Raw genomic sequence first — 14009 nt, forward strand, 5'->3', positions numbered from 1 at the left:
AGTTATATACTGTTGACAACAATGCCATCACAACCATTGAGCCCTTAGAATCGACCTGTCAGGTGGAAAATAACGGCTCAGATGGAAAATTGGAGGATTGGTGCCAACAGCTAGACATAGGTGTAGATTCAACACCTACCCATCAAAGACAAGGGGTGTATAGATTAGTGACGGAATATGAACAGGTCTTCAGTAAACACCCATTGGACTTCGGACGGATAGAAGGGGTGGAACATACAATCCCCACCGGTGACCATCCCCCGATAAAAGAAAGATATAGATCCATACCGCCCGCTCACTATCAATGCGCGAAGGACATGCTGAGAGAGATGAAACAGGCCGGGGTAATAAGAGATAGTTGTAGCCCTTGGGCGGCCCCTCTGGTGATTGTCAAAAAAAAGGACGGAACCATGAGAATGTGCGTAGACTACCGGCGGATTAATAACATCACCCATAAAGACGCCTATCCCTTGCCTAGGATAGAAGAGTCCTTGACTGCTTTGAAATCTGCTAATTATTTTTCCACCTTAGACTTAACAAGCGGGTATTGGCAAGTCCCTGTGGCTGAGAGAGATAAAGAAAAAACGGCATTCACCACACCAATGGGTCTAAGCGAATTTAATCGCATGCCGTTCGGACTCTGTAACGCATCCGGTACTTTCCAGCGACTGATGGAATGTTGCCTCGGACACAAGAACTTCGAGACCGTCCTCCTGTACCTAGATGATGTGATCGTCTACTCAAAGACTTACGAACAGCACTTAACAGACCTGGCAGAGGTGTTCGAAGCCTTATCCAAGTATGGTATGAAAATCAAACCATCCAAATGTCACCTTCTCAAGCCAAAGGTACAATACTTAGGGCACATCGTGAGTTCGGAGGGAGTAGCACCGGATCCCGAGAAAATAACTGCCATAAGGGATTGGCCAAGACCTACCAACGCAAAAGAAGTGAGGCAATTCTTGGGATTAGTGGGTTACTATCGTAGATTTATAAAAGGATTTACCAAATTGGCAGCGCCCTTGCAAGATGCTTTGATAGGGCAGACGAAGAAACCTTCAAACCGAAACCCTCCTTTTCAGTGGAACGACGAAAGAGAAGACTCCTTTGAACAACTAAAGAAGGCACTAACCGGAGAAGAAGTTCTGGCGTACCCGGATTACCATCAACCTTTCATCCTCTACACCGATGCCAGTAATGTGGGATTGGGAGCAGTGCTGTCACAAAAGCAAGAAGGTCGGGAGAAAGTCATCGCCTTTGCAAGTAGAAAACTCCGGCCTACTGAAAGAAATTCTGAAAATTATAGCTCCTTCAAATTGGAGCTACTGGCAGTAGTTTGGGCTGTGACTGAACGTTTCAAACACTATATGACCGGTGCAGAATTTATTGTCTATACTGACAACAATCCATTGACCCACCTAGACACGGCTAAATTAGGTGCGTTAGAACAGCGATGGATAGCCCGGTTATCTAATTACAACTTCGTGATCAAGTATCGAGCAGGTCGCAAGAATGGAAATGCCGATGCCCTATCCCGGATGCCACACTTGAGAGATGTAGAAGAGAAACGGGGGAGCTTGAAGAAATTGAACTACCAGCCTTTCATCAGCCCAAGGTAAAACATCGTCAGTCAAATACCTATCAGAAACAACAAGAAGAGAATTTTAATCCGTTAGCACACCATAGATGGGCTGACACCCAAGATAGCAATCCGGCTGTGAAGCCAGTGAAGGAACTATTGACTGACCAAAGTGCATATCCCGATGAGGATGCCCCAGAAGAGACGCATCAACTCTGGAAAGAGAGAGGCAAAATGTTCCTGTATCAAGGGAAACTCTGTAGAAGATACAACAATCCGAAAACACATGAATTGGTTTGGCAGATTATCGTGCCTAAACAAGATGTGAGGATGGTCTTCGAGGCTTACCACAATGGTGCTGGTCACTTTGGTTGGAAAAAGCTAGAAGTACTTCTGAGAGAAAGATTTTATTGGGTCGGGATGAGAAAATCAATCGAACAGTGGTGTAGAAACTGTGGCCCGTGCAACCTCAGAAGGAACGATCAAAAGAGCCAAAGAGCACCACTGCAGCCCATAATCACCAAACAACCACTTGAACTGGTAGCCATGGACCACGTGAAGTTGACACTGAGCTGGTCCGGTTACGTCTATGCCTTGACCATCGTGGATCATTATTCGCGCTTCTTGGTAGTAGTACCTGTAAAAGATCTGACTGCAAAAACAGCAGCCAAAGCGTTCCAAACGTACTTTTGTAGACCCCATGGATATCCGGAACAGGTTTTCACTGACCAGGGTACAGCCTTTGAATCAGAGATCTTCAGAGAATTCTGTAATATGTATGGTTGCAAAAAGATCCGGACGACGGCCTATCATCCGCAAACAAACGGCTTATGTGAGAAGATGAACCATATTGTGATAGACCTACTAAAGACTTCACCTGAAACGGAAAGGAATCAATGGCCAGAGAAATTGCCTGACTTGGTGGATCTGTATAATCATGTCCCGGTGAGCTCTACCAACTGCACCCCAGCTTATCTTATGCGTGCAAGACCCGGCCAATTGCCAATCGATCTAGAAATGGGAATTCTGAAACCAGACGCAGAAGTTCAAGACTCCAATTGGGATGTCGTATGGCAAAAGCAGTATCGCCAAGTGCAAGAGAGTGTGGAAAGAAGCCTCCAGCAAACCAGAGAAAGACAAGAGCGAACTTTCAACCAGAATGCTCTAGCAAGTCCATTAAGACCTGGTGACCAAGTACTCAAGAGGAATCATCGAACCAATAAACTGGATAATCAATGGGAAGCCGTACCCTACACAGTTTTACCAACAAGAATGGATAATCCTAAAATGTGTCTCATTAGCAAAAACGGAGGTTTAACATCTGTACTAGTGTCAAGAGACAATCTTAAATTATGTCCGGAAACGTTGAAAGAGCCAGAAGTTGTCCAGCCAGAATCAGAAGTTATTCAACCTATACAGGTTCAACCAGTAAAGGAAAAAGAGGAGGAAATGTATCACACCTGTATAGGAGACTTTCCCAAAACCCTACTAACATACCATGGTGCAGTAGTGGTTCCCATGGTGGCCTTTTATCCAACACCGAATCCAATATTAGAAGTCCCAAGACAGGAAGAGGTTGACCCCGTACTACAAGAGGTTCCAGGTCAGGAAGAACAGATTCCTGATCAGAGTGATCCCATTCACGGTGGACTTGCCAACCCCTTAAGGTACCTTCACACGAAACGACTTTGTAACGATATCGCTAGCGATCCGTGACGTTGCAGCGTCCTCGCTAGCGATATCGTTTCGTTTGACACGCAGCAGCGATCAGGATCCTGCTGTGATGTCGCTGGTCGCTGAATAAAGTCCAGAACTTTATTTGGTCGTCCGATCGCCGTGTATCGTTGTGTTTGACAGCAAAAGCAACGATACCAGCGATGTTTTACACTGGTAACCAGGGTAAACATCGGGTTACCAAGCGCAGGGCCGCGCTTAGTAACCCGATGTTTACCCTGGTTACCAGCGTAAAAGTAAAAAAAACAAACAGTACATGCTCACCTGCGCGTCCCCCAGCGTCTGCTTCCTGACACTTACTGAGCGCCGGCCCTAAAGTGAAAGTGAAAGCACAGCGGTGACGTCACCGCTGTGCTGTTAGGGCCGGAGCTCAGTCAGTGTCAGGAAGCAGACGCTGGGGGACGCGCAGGTGAGCATGTACTGTTTGTTTTTTTTACTTTTACGCTGGTAACCAGGGTAAACATCGGGTTACTAAGCGCGGCCCTGCGCTTAGCAACCCGATGTTTACCCTGGTTACCCGGGGACCTCGGCATCGTTGGTCGCTGGAGAGCGGTCTGTGTGACAGCTCCCCAGCGACCAAACAGCGACGCTGCAGCGATCGGCATCGTTGTCGCTATCGCTGCAGCGTCGCTTCGTGTGAAGGTACCTTTAGTGGTGGAATTATCTTTAGCAGAGAGGGCAGATACTATATCCGCAGTAGACAGTAGTACACCACATAAAGAGACACCGCTATTACGTAGATCCCAGCGTAGTACCCAGGGTCAATTACCGGCCAGGTATGCGGATTACCAACTATAAGACTATAGTCATTGTTATCGTTCTGTAACGTTTAAGCCCAGTACCTACAGAGACTTACCTGTATGAACTTCTTGCATATTCTTGAACTTTTATCAGCCCGGAAACACTAAATCAAAGCTCCGGAAAGACTGCTTTGTGAACTTTGCTTCCTAGTACCTTCAAGGATAGAACTGTATTAATGGACGCTATTTGAAGTGACTTTTTACAGAATTCCATTTTTTTTGTTTCTTTGAGTGGTTTTTGTAACTTTTCATTTTTAAGACTCTGTACATATCAATTGTTATTTAAAAATGTTAGCATCCCACAGTCCCGGAGTACTGTTCTTAACTAAGGGGGAATGTGGTGCCCCTAGGGGTATTTGCCACAAAAATAGTTATTGACACCAAATACAAATATTAAAATAGCAAGACTGCACTACCATCTCCGGCCAGAAGGGGGAGCTCCAGAGACTCCCCTTGATCTATTCTGGTCTGAGAAAAGGACTGGCAGTTGGGTTGAGGAGCTGAAAGTGAGAGGTCGTATAACTGAACTCCTAACAGCCCTATGACGGATTATAGGCCCGTGATACCCATAGTAGGAAAAGAGGAATAGAGAAAAAGGACATTGTGAGAACCGGGTAGCAATAACCTCTACCCAGAATAGGCGCAGAGACGGATACCGGATCCGTGGCTATATTCATTATATATAATACAGCAACCGGAAGGAAGTGAGGTGATATCAGCTTCACCAGGGTAAGACGCAGCAACAGACACAGAGTTCAGCGGTACTCCCAGAGGGGGTAAGCCGACAAAAAAAGGACTCGGGTTGTCCGTCGAACCAGAGCACAGAAGAGACAGATTGGGTCGGCAGCCAGTTCACAAACAGCAGCAGGGCCATACAGAAACTGCGCATAATAAGAGGTGGAAATCCTGACAGGGTCAAAGTAATTCAGAGTTCTTAAACAGACTCCGGTGACAGTATTGGTTGCAAATCCTTTTTTGTTGAAGTAAACTGGTTAAACGTTTCAGCGCCTCAGTCTTTCATTTGGACAATAGCCATCGATCCAGGATCGGGGTCATCACAGCTGAGAGGACCTGCTGCTGATCAAGTAAGTGTCTGTTCCTTCATGATATCCCTTACATTGTGCATCGCCTGAGGCCACAGCACCGGGTCAAGCCACTAGTGACATCCCCCTCAAGAGACGGACCTCATTGATCTGGTGCTGGGTACCTCGGTCTCCCGGGCGTCACACTGGTCATGTGCCTTATACTGGTCATGAGCCTTTAAGACCATGAAATACTGGTCATGTGCCTTTAAGACCAGGGAATACTGGTCATGTGCCTTTATGACCAGGGAATGCTGGTCAAGTGCCTTTAAGACCAGAGAATACTGGTCATGTGCCTTTAAGACCAGAGAATACTGGTCATGTGCCTTTAAGACCAGGGGATACTGGTCATGTGCCTTTAAGACCAGGGGATACTGGTCATGTTCATGTGCCTTTAAGACCAGGGGATACTGGTCATGTGCCTTTAAGACCAGGGGATACTGGTCATGTTCATGCGCCTTTAAGTACAGGGAAAATGCAGGGGGAGAGAGCAGTGCTTCCTTACCAGGGTACTGATGTTGCAGCGTTGTTGTGCCCCTTTAATGCAAAACCGTCGCCCCTGTGTGAGCCGACTGGGTGGAGCAAGATGGCCGAGAGTTGCAGCAAGATGTGACGTGATAAGTACTTGTGGGGGTTGCCTGGTTGCTAGGGAATCCCCACATGTACTTACGCTGGCTAACAGATGTAAATCATTCAGCTGCGGCGATGAAAACTAAATCTCCGAACACTAAAAATACTCGGAGGACCCCCGAGCATGCTCGGGAAATCTCGAGTAACGAGTATATTCGCTCATCACTAGTAAAAATCAAAAAGGTAAAGCGCAAAAATTGAAAAGTAAAATAATAAGAGTTTGGGGTCTGAATAGCAGACCCGTCCGTGTGCCCCCTACGGACACCAAGCAAGAACTGGTTAGCTGAGAGCCAGCAGAAGGGGGTATACTGCAGAGGAGAAGCTCACTTTCTTTGTATCACTTAGTGTCAGCCTCCTAGTGGCAGCAGCATACACCCACGGTCTGTGTCCCCCAATGAGGCGTAGGAGAAAAGAGGATTCAGAGATCCTCCAAAAATTCAGAAAAATAGCAAAAAAGGCAGAGATGCTTACCTGCCTAGGCCTCCCAACAAATGCACTATCAGGATGCAGTGGACCCATGTGGTTAAGATGGGTGCAGTTGGGCCCATTTTGTCTTGTAAACTTATGTGCAGTCATATGCCAAGCAGCCACCCCCTCCATTAGTTTGGTAACTAATGGTTACCACCATCTTAACCACATGGGTCCACTGCCTCCTGATAGTGCATTTGTTTGGAGGCCTAGGCAGGTAAGCATCTCTGCCTTTTTTGCTATTTTTCTGAATTTTTGGAGGATCTCTGAATCCTCTTTTTGAGCTATTGCTGTTTATATTATTATAACTATTACATATTGGGATAGGATCTTGGAAATGGGAATACCCTTTTAAGCATTACACTGCTGGTTGAAAACGATTGTTGTTTCAGACTGAGAGGTGCTATTTGACTGCACTCTAGTAAAAAAAGTGAGGATCCTCTACAAAAGAAACGCTCTTCCCCATTTAGAATACCCTTATTTATAGAGTATAAAGATTTTCACACAGGACAACCCATTTAAGAGAACCTGATGCTATAACCTATTAAAATGGGATATCACATTGATTACCCAGAGGACTAAGTGGGTGACATGTTGGATCAGAATCTGCAATGCAGGTCTATGGGTAGATGAAAAAAATAAAAAAAATTGGACCGCACTCAGATGACATCTGAGTGTAGCCCAATTTTCACGGAGTGACAAAATGGGGAAACTTTTTTTTTTTTCTCCATGTCATAGGAAAACCTGATGCCACTGTGATAAGAATAATTGGACCACTGTGCTTCTATTTAACGCTGCATACACTCACCCGCGGTTTTGGTATACGAGCTGCAGCATGTTAATTATCTGCAGCGGAGATGCTAGTCTCCGCTGTGTAGTCTCACCCATAGCCATTCATTAGATGTGGTAAATCCGCCAGGTTCAATGAACACGTGCGGGTATAACTGCGTGATTAGAATGCAGCGTTAATACGCTGCTATATCCTGATCGTGGGCACATGCCTAAGAGATATTATGATATACGCCTCGGACGGGCTTTCCATTCAGCCTCAGTAGATTTGGCCTATTTAATGGATTCAAATACTATAATCAGTGTATCTCTGTTACGGCATGACATCAATACACTAATTTGCAGATTTAGACACCCGTGCTTCTGCGGAGCGCCCCCACACCGCCGCAGGGCCGAGGGGTACCCGGAGCCGGGCCTCTGGGATCTCAGTCCTGGGGTTGTCACGGTGGCTAGACCCGGTCCGTGGCCCTGTCTGTCAGTGGGGGACGTCCGGTGCAGTAAGTGGTGTTGTAACGGTGCAGTTGTGGGGTGCAGGTCGCGGTAAATAACGAGGACACCAGGTTGCAGTCTCTTTACCTCTTTACTGGAGATCTCTCGGTCCTCAGTCCGGAATCCGGTCCACCAGGCTGCGCAAGTCCGGCCGGTCCAATGGCACCTCCAGAGCTCTCCCCACAGGTGGAAATCAGTGCCCTCCCTCTTAGCGCTTTGTGTTGTAGTCCTTCCCTGCTGTGCTTACGGAAAGTACCCCACAACTGTTGTGTCTGTTTCTTAAGTTCCCTCACAACTCGATTAACTGATCTTCTGCTAATCTTCCGTCCCTTCCTGATGTTACAGTAAGAACGGCACCCGTTTGTCAGGTAGGCCTGGAGTTCTTCCGGGACCCTAGAGACGCCCCTCTCCCGCAATTGCCCCCCAAGACTTCATAGGTGATATGTGGTAGACAGCCCGCCTGAGACTGACTGTCCTGCCGCTGTTTGGAGTATGGCTTAAAGCTGTATATTATTCCACTCCCTCGGCGTTCCGGCCACCGGTAATGCGCCTCAGCAAGGTGCTGCCTCTTTCAACAAAACCCCTGCTGGTATTCTCCTTCTGCTTGATTTCGTTTCTCACTCAGCACAATCTATCTCGCTTCTAATCCTTTCTTAGGGCACCGCCGCTATTCTGAGCAGGCACGGTCCCGTTACGTTCTTTCAATGCCAAGCCTCTGCCAGGATCCCACCCCTGGCAGAGACCCTACTGTCTCTTCCTCCACAACACCCTCTCTCACTAGGTGTTGCTTCGTTCGATCCAGTCAGCTTTCTCTTCTAACTTCCTGCCTGACCCCCAGTTTACCCACTATGGTGGGGAGTGGCCTAATGAATAGCACCCTTAGCTCCCCCCGGAGGCCCAGCTGTGAAACATATTGGTGTCTGTGATACCTGATTGGAGGAACTCCTTCAGTGCCATCGAACGCACCGTGGCTCCCCATAGTGGCGGAGCCACAGTACTGCAACGACCAGGACTCTGGGGCGCTGCACTTCCACCAACCCAGATGTAGAACCTTAACCCCTTCATGACCCAGCCTATTTTGGCCTTAATGACCTGGCCGTTTTTTGCAATTCTGACCAGTGTCCCTTTATGAGGTAATAACTCAGGAACGCTTCAACGGATCCTAGCGATTCTGAGATTGTTTTTTCGTGACATATTGGGCTTCATGTTAGAGGAAAATTTAGGTCGATAATTTCTGAGTTTATTTGTGAAAAAAACGGAAATTTGGCGAAAATTTTGAAAGTTTTGCAATTTTCACATTTTGAATTTTTATTCTGTTAAACGAGAGAGTTATGTGACACAAAACAGTTAATAAATAACATTACCCACATGTCTACTTTACATCAGCACAATTTTGGAAACAAATTTTTTTTTTGCTAGGAAGTTATAAGGGTTAAAATTTGACCAGTGATTTCTCATTTTTACAACAAAATTTACAAAACCATTTTTTTTAGGGACCACCTCACATTTGAAGTCATTTTGAGGGTTCTATATGGCTGAAAATACCCATTCTAAAAACTGCACCCCTCAAGGTGCTCAAAACCACATTCAAGAAGTTTATTAACCCTTCAGGTGTTTCACAGCAGCAGAAGCAACATGGAAGTAAAAAATGAACATTTAACTTTTTAGTCACAAAAATGATCTTTTAGCAACAATTTTTTTATTTTCCCAAGGGTAAAAGGAGAAACTGGACCACGGACGTTGTTGTACAATTTGTCCTGAGTACGCTGATACCTCATATGTGGGGGTAAACCACTGTTTGGGCGCACGGCAGGGCTCGGAAGGGAAGGAGCGCCATTTGACTTTTTGAATGAAAAATTGGCTCCAATCTTTAGCGGACACCATGTCGCATTTGGAGAGCCCCCGTGTGCCTAAACATTGGAGCTCCCCCACAAGTGACCCCATTTTGGAAACTAGACCCCCCAAGGATCTTATCTAGAAGCATAGTGAGCACTTTAAACCCCCAGGTGCTTCACAAATTGATCCGTAAAAATGAAAAGGTACTTTTTTTTTCACAAAAAAATTATTTTAGCCTCAATTTTTTCATTTTCACATGGGCAACAGGATAAAATGGATCCTAAAATTTGTTGGACAATTTCTCCTGAGTACACCGATACCTCACATGTGGGGGTAAACCACTGTTTGGGCACATGGTAAGGCTCGGAAGGGGAGGCGCGCCATTTGACTTTTTGAATGGAAAATTAGCTCCAATCGTTAGCGGACACCATGTCGCGTTTGGAGAGCCCCTGTGTGCCTAAACATTGGAGCTCCCCTACAAGTGACCCCATTTTGGAAACTAGACCCCCCAAGGAACTTATCTAGATGCATAGTGAGCACTTAAAACCCCCAGGTGCTTCACAGAAGTTTATAACGCAGAGCCGTGAAAATAAAAAAATAATTTTTCTTTCCTCAAAAATGATTTTTGGCCCGGAATTTTTTATTTTCCCAAGGGTAATAGGAGAAATTGGACCCCAAATGTTGTTGTCCAGTTTGTCCTGAGTACGATGATACCCCATATGTGGGGGTAAACCACTGTTTGGGCGCACGGCAGGGCTCGGAAGGGAAGGCACGCCATTTGGCTTTTTGAATGGAAAATTAGCTCCAATCATTAGCGGACACCATGTCGCGTTTGGAGAGCCCCTGTGTGCCTAAACATTGGAGCTCCCCCACAAGTGACCCCATTTTGGAAACTAGACCTCCCAAGGAACTAATCTAGATGTGTGGTGAGCACTTTGAACCCCCAAGTGCTTCACAGAAGTTTATAACGCAGAGCCATGAAAATAAAAAATAATTTTTCTTTTCTCAAAAATGATTTTTTAGCCCACAATTTTTTATTTTCCCAAGGGTAACAGGAGAAATTGGACCCCAAAAGTTGTTGTCCAGTTTCTCCTGAGTACGTTGATAACCCATATGTGGGGGTAAACCACTGTTTTGGCACACGTCGGGGTTCGGAAGGGAAGTAGTGACGTTTTGAAATGCAGACTTTGATGGAATGCTCTGCGGGCGTCAGGTTGCATTTGCAGAGCCCCTGATGTGCCTAAACAGTAGGAACTCCCCACAAGAGACCCCATTTTGGAAACTAGACCCCCAAGAGAACTTATCTAGATGTGTGGTGAGCACTTTGAACCCCCAAGTGCTTCACAGAAGTTTATAACGCAGAGCCGTGAAAATAATAAATGTGTTTCCTTTCCTCAAAAATATTTTTTTAGCCCAGAATTTTTTTATTTTCCCAAGGGTAACAGGAGAAATTTGACCCCAAAAGTTGTTGACCAGTTTCTCCTGAGTATGCTGATACCCCATATGTGGGGGTAAACCACTGTTTGGGCACATGCCGGGGCTCGGAAGGGAAGTAGTGACGTTTTGGAATGCAGACTTTGATGGAATGGTCTGCGGGCATCATGTTACGTTTGCAGAGCCCCTGATATGCCTAAAAAGTAGAAACCCCCCACAAATGACCCCATTTTGGAAACTAGACCCCCCAAAGAACTTATCTAGATGTGTGGTGAGCACGTTCAACCCCCAAGTGCTTCACAGAAGTTTACAACGCAGAGCTGTGAAAATAAAAAAATCATTTTTCTTTCCTCAAAAAAGATATTTTAGCAAGTAATTTTTTATTTTCACAAGGGTAACAGGAGAAATTGGACCCCAAAAGTTGTTGTCCAGTTTTGTTGTGAGTACGCTGATACCCCATATGTGGGGGTAAACCACTGTTTGGGCGCACGTCAGGGCTCGGAAGGGAAGTAGTGACATTTGAAATGCAGACTTTGATGGAATGGTCTGCGGGCGTCACGTTGCATTTGCAGAGCCCCTGATGTGCCTAAACAGTAGAAACTCCCCACAAGTGACCCCATTTTGGAAACTAGACCCCCCAAGGAACTTATCTAGATGTGTGGTGAGCACGTTCAACCCCCAAGTGCTTCACAGAAGTTTATAACGCAGAGCCGTGAAAATAAAAAATAATTGTTCTTTCCTCAAAAATTATGTTTTAGCAAGTAATTTTTTATTTTTGCAAGGGTAACAGGGGAAATTGGACCCCAACAGTTGTTCCCCAGTTTGTCCTGAGTACGCTGGTACCCCATATGTGGGGGTAAACCACTGTTTGGGCGCACGTCGGGGCTTGGAAGGGAGGGAGCACCATTTGACTTTTTGAACGCAAGATTGGCTGGAATCAATGGTGGTGCCATGTTGCGTTTGGAGACCCCTGATGTGCCCAAACAGTGGAAACCCCTCAATTCTAACTTCAACACTAACCCCAACACACCCCTAACCCTAATCCCAACTGTAGCCATAACCCTAATCACAACCCTAACCACAACCCTAACCCCAACACACCCGTAACCCTAATCCCAACCCTAACCCTAATCCCAACCCTAACCCTAATCCCAACCCTAATCCCAACCCTAACCACAACTGTAACCCCAACACACTCCTAACCCTATCCGTAACCCTAACCACAAGCCTAATCTTAACCCTATTTCCAACCCTAGCCCTAATTCCAACCCTAACCCTAAGGGTTTCAAAAACCCTATTTTTGAAAAATCTGCAGGTAAAAGGCACTGCGTTTTACCTGCGGATTTCCAGTGTTTTTTTGTGCGGATTTCACCTGCGGATTCCTATTGAGGAACAGGTGTAAAACGCTGCGGAATCCGCACAAAGAATTGACATGCTGCGGAAAATACAACGCAGAGTTTCCGCACGGAATTTTCCGCACCATGGGCACAGCGGATTTGGTTTTCCATAGGTGTACATGGTACTGTAAACCTGATGGAAAACTGCTACGAATTCGCAGCGGCCAATCCGCTGCGGATCCGCGGCCAATCCGCTGCGGATCCGCAGCCAAATCCGCACTGTGTGCCCATGCCCTAACCCTAACCCTACCCCTAACCCTACCCCTAGTTCTAACCCTAACCCTAGTGGAAAAAGAAAAAAATATATTTTCTTTTTTTTATTATTGTCCCTACCTATGGGGGTGATATAGGGGGGGGGGGGGGGGGTCATTTACTATTTTTTTTATTTTGATCACTGTGATATAACCTATCTCAGTGATCAAAATATACCTGGAACGAATCTGCCGGCCGGCAGATTCGGCGGACGCACTGTGCATGCGCCCGCCATTTTGGAAGATGGCGGCGCCCATGGAGAAGACGGATGGACACCGGGAGCCTCGGTAAGTATAAGGGGGTGGAGTTTGGGGCACGGGGGGGGGGGGCGTCGGAGCACGGGGGGGTGGCATAGGAGCACGGGGGGAGCGGACAGGAGGACGGGGGAGCGGAGCACAAGACGGAGGGGAGCGGACCACAGATCGGTGGCTTAGGGGGGCGATCGGTGGGGTGGGGGGGGGGGGGGGTCACATCAGTGTTCAGTGTTTCCAGCCATGGCCGATGATATTGCAGCATCGGCCATGGCTGGATTGTAATATTTCACCAGTTTTTTAGGTGAAATATTACAAATCGCTCTGATTGGCAGTTTCACTTTCAACAGCCAATCAGAGCGATCGTAGCCACGGGGGGGGGGGGGGGGGGGGTGAAGCCACCCCCCCTGGGCTGAAGTACCACTCCCCCTGTCCCTGCAGATCGGGTGAAATTTGAGTTAACCCTTTCACCCGCTCTGCAGGGACGCGATCATTCCATGACGCCACATAGGCGTCATGGGTCGGATTGGCACAGGTTTTCATGACGCCTACGTGGCATCATGGGTCGGGAAGGGGTTAAATTCAGTTTGGCACAATACTGCTGTAGGGGCATTATGGCATCTGTAAGTGAAATGGTAGATTGCTAAAAGCCCTTTCTTTTTGGGACACCATTATTGTTTAGTCATCAAATAGAGTGGTAATAACACATCTTACATTGTGATAAGTTCAACTTATGCATTTAACTTTTTTCTTTATTTCTGCAGGAACTACATACGCCATGTACAAGGAATACAGGGAGAAAAAGGCAACCGAAAAAGAAGCTGTAAAAGCAAAATGAAAGATAGTCTACCAAGAAGCAAAGTAATCAGACTGATTTACACCTACCTATATTTTTCCTTAAAGCTTATCATCTAGATTATGATGTGTATTGTGCGCCACCACTTGTTATCCCATATACAACTTATCTGTAATGACACAGGACCTATAGCTCCTGCCCCAGAAAAATTGCTGACCAAGCAGAACAACAAAATAATAAGACTGGGTCTGCCGTAATAGATGCAGAATGATTGTATCAAAACATGTAATAAAAAGAAAAATAGAATTTCTGTACATAAACGGAAAAGTTGTGATTATTGCCAAATTTCCTTTTCAACTACCCAACTTGTGACATCATTATTACAGGTAATTCCCTTACAGCGCTCATATATAGTGTTCTTGTTCTATATGGCACCAAGGCCAGAGGGGGTAGATGCTGAGCAACGGCACCA

The 14009-nt window shown here is 46.3% G+C and overlaps 1 protein-coding gene across 1 annotated transcript in view; it reads left to right on the plus strand.

The window, feature by feature from the left end:
- HIGD1B (HIG1 hypoxia inducible domain family member 1B) overlaps window positions 1-13852 on the plus strand; it is a 36877-nt gene extending 23025 nt beyond the window's left edge. The window contains exon 4 of the mRNA XM_077252610.1: window positions 13506-13852. Coding sequence (XP_077108725.1) covers window positions 13506-13579 — 74 coding nt within the window. The 3' untranslated portion in view covers window positions 13580-13852. The remainder of the gene's footprint in view (window positions 1-13505) is intronic.
- The last annotated feature ends 157 nt before the right edge of the window (window positions 13853-14009 follow it).

Source organism: Ranitomeya variabilis, chromosome 4 (assembly GCF_051348905.1).
Source record: "Ranitomeya variabilis isolate aRanVar5 chromosome 4, aRanVar5.hap1, whole genome shotgun sequence".
Taxonomy (NCBI): Eukaryota; Metazoa; Chordata; class Amphibia; order Anura; family Dendrobatidae; genus Ranitomeya; species Ranitomeya variabilis.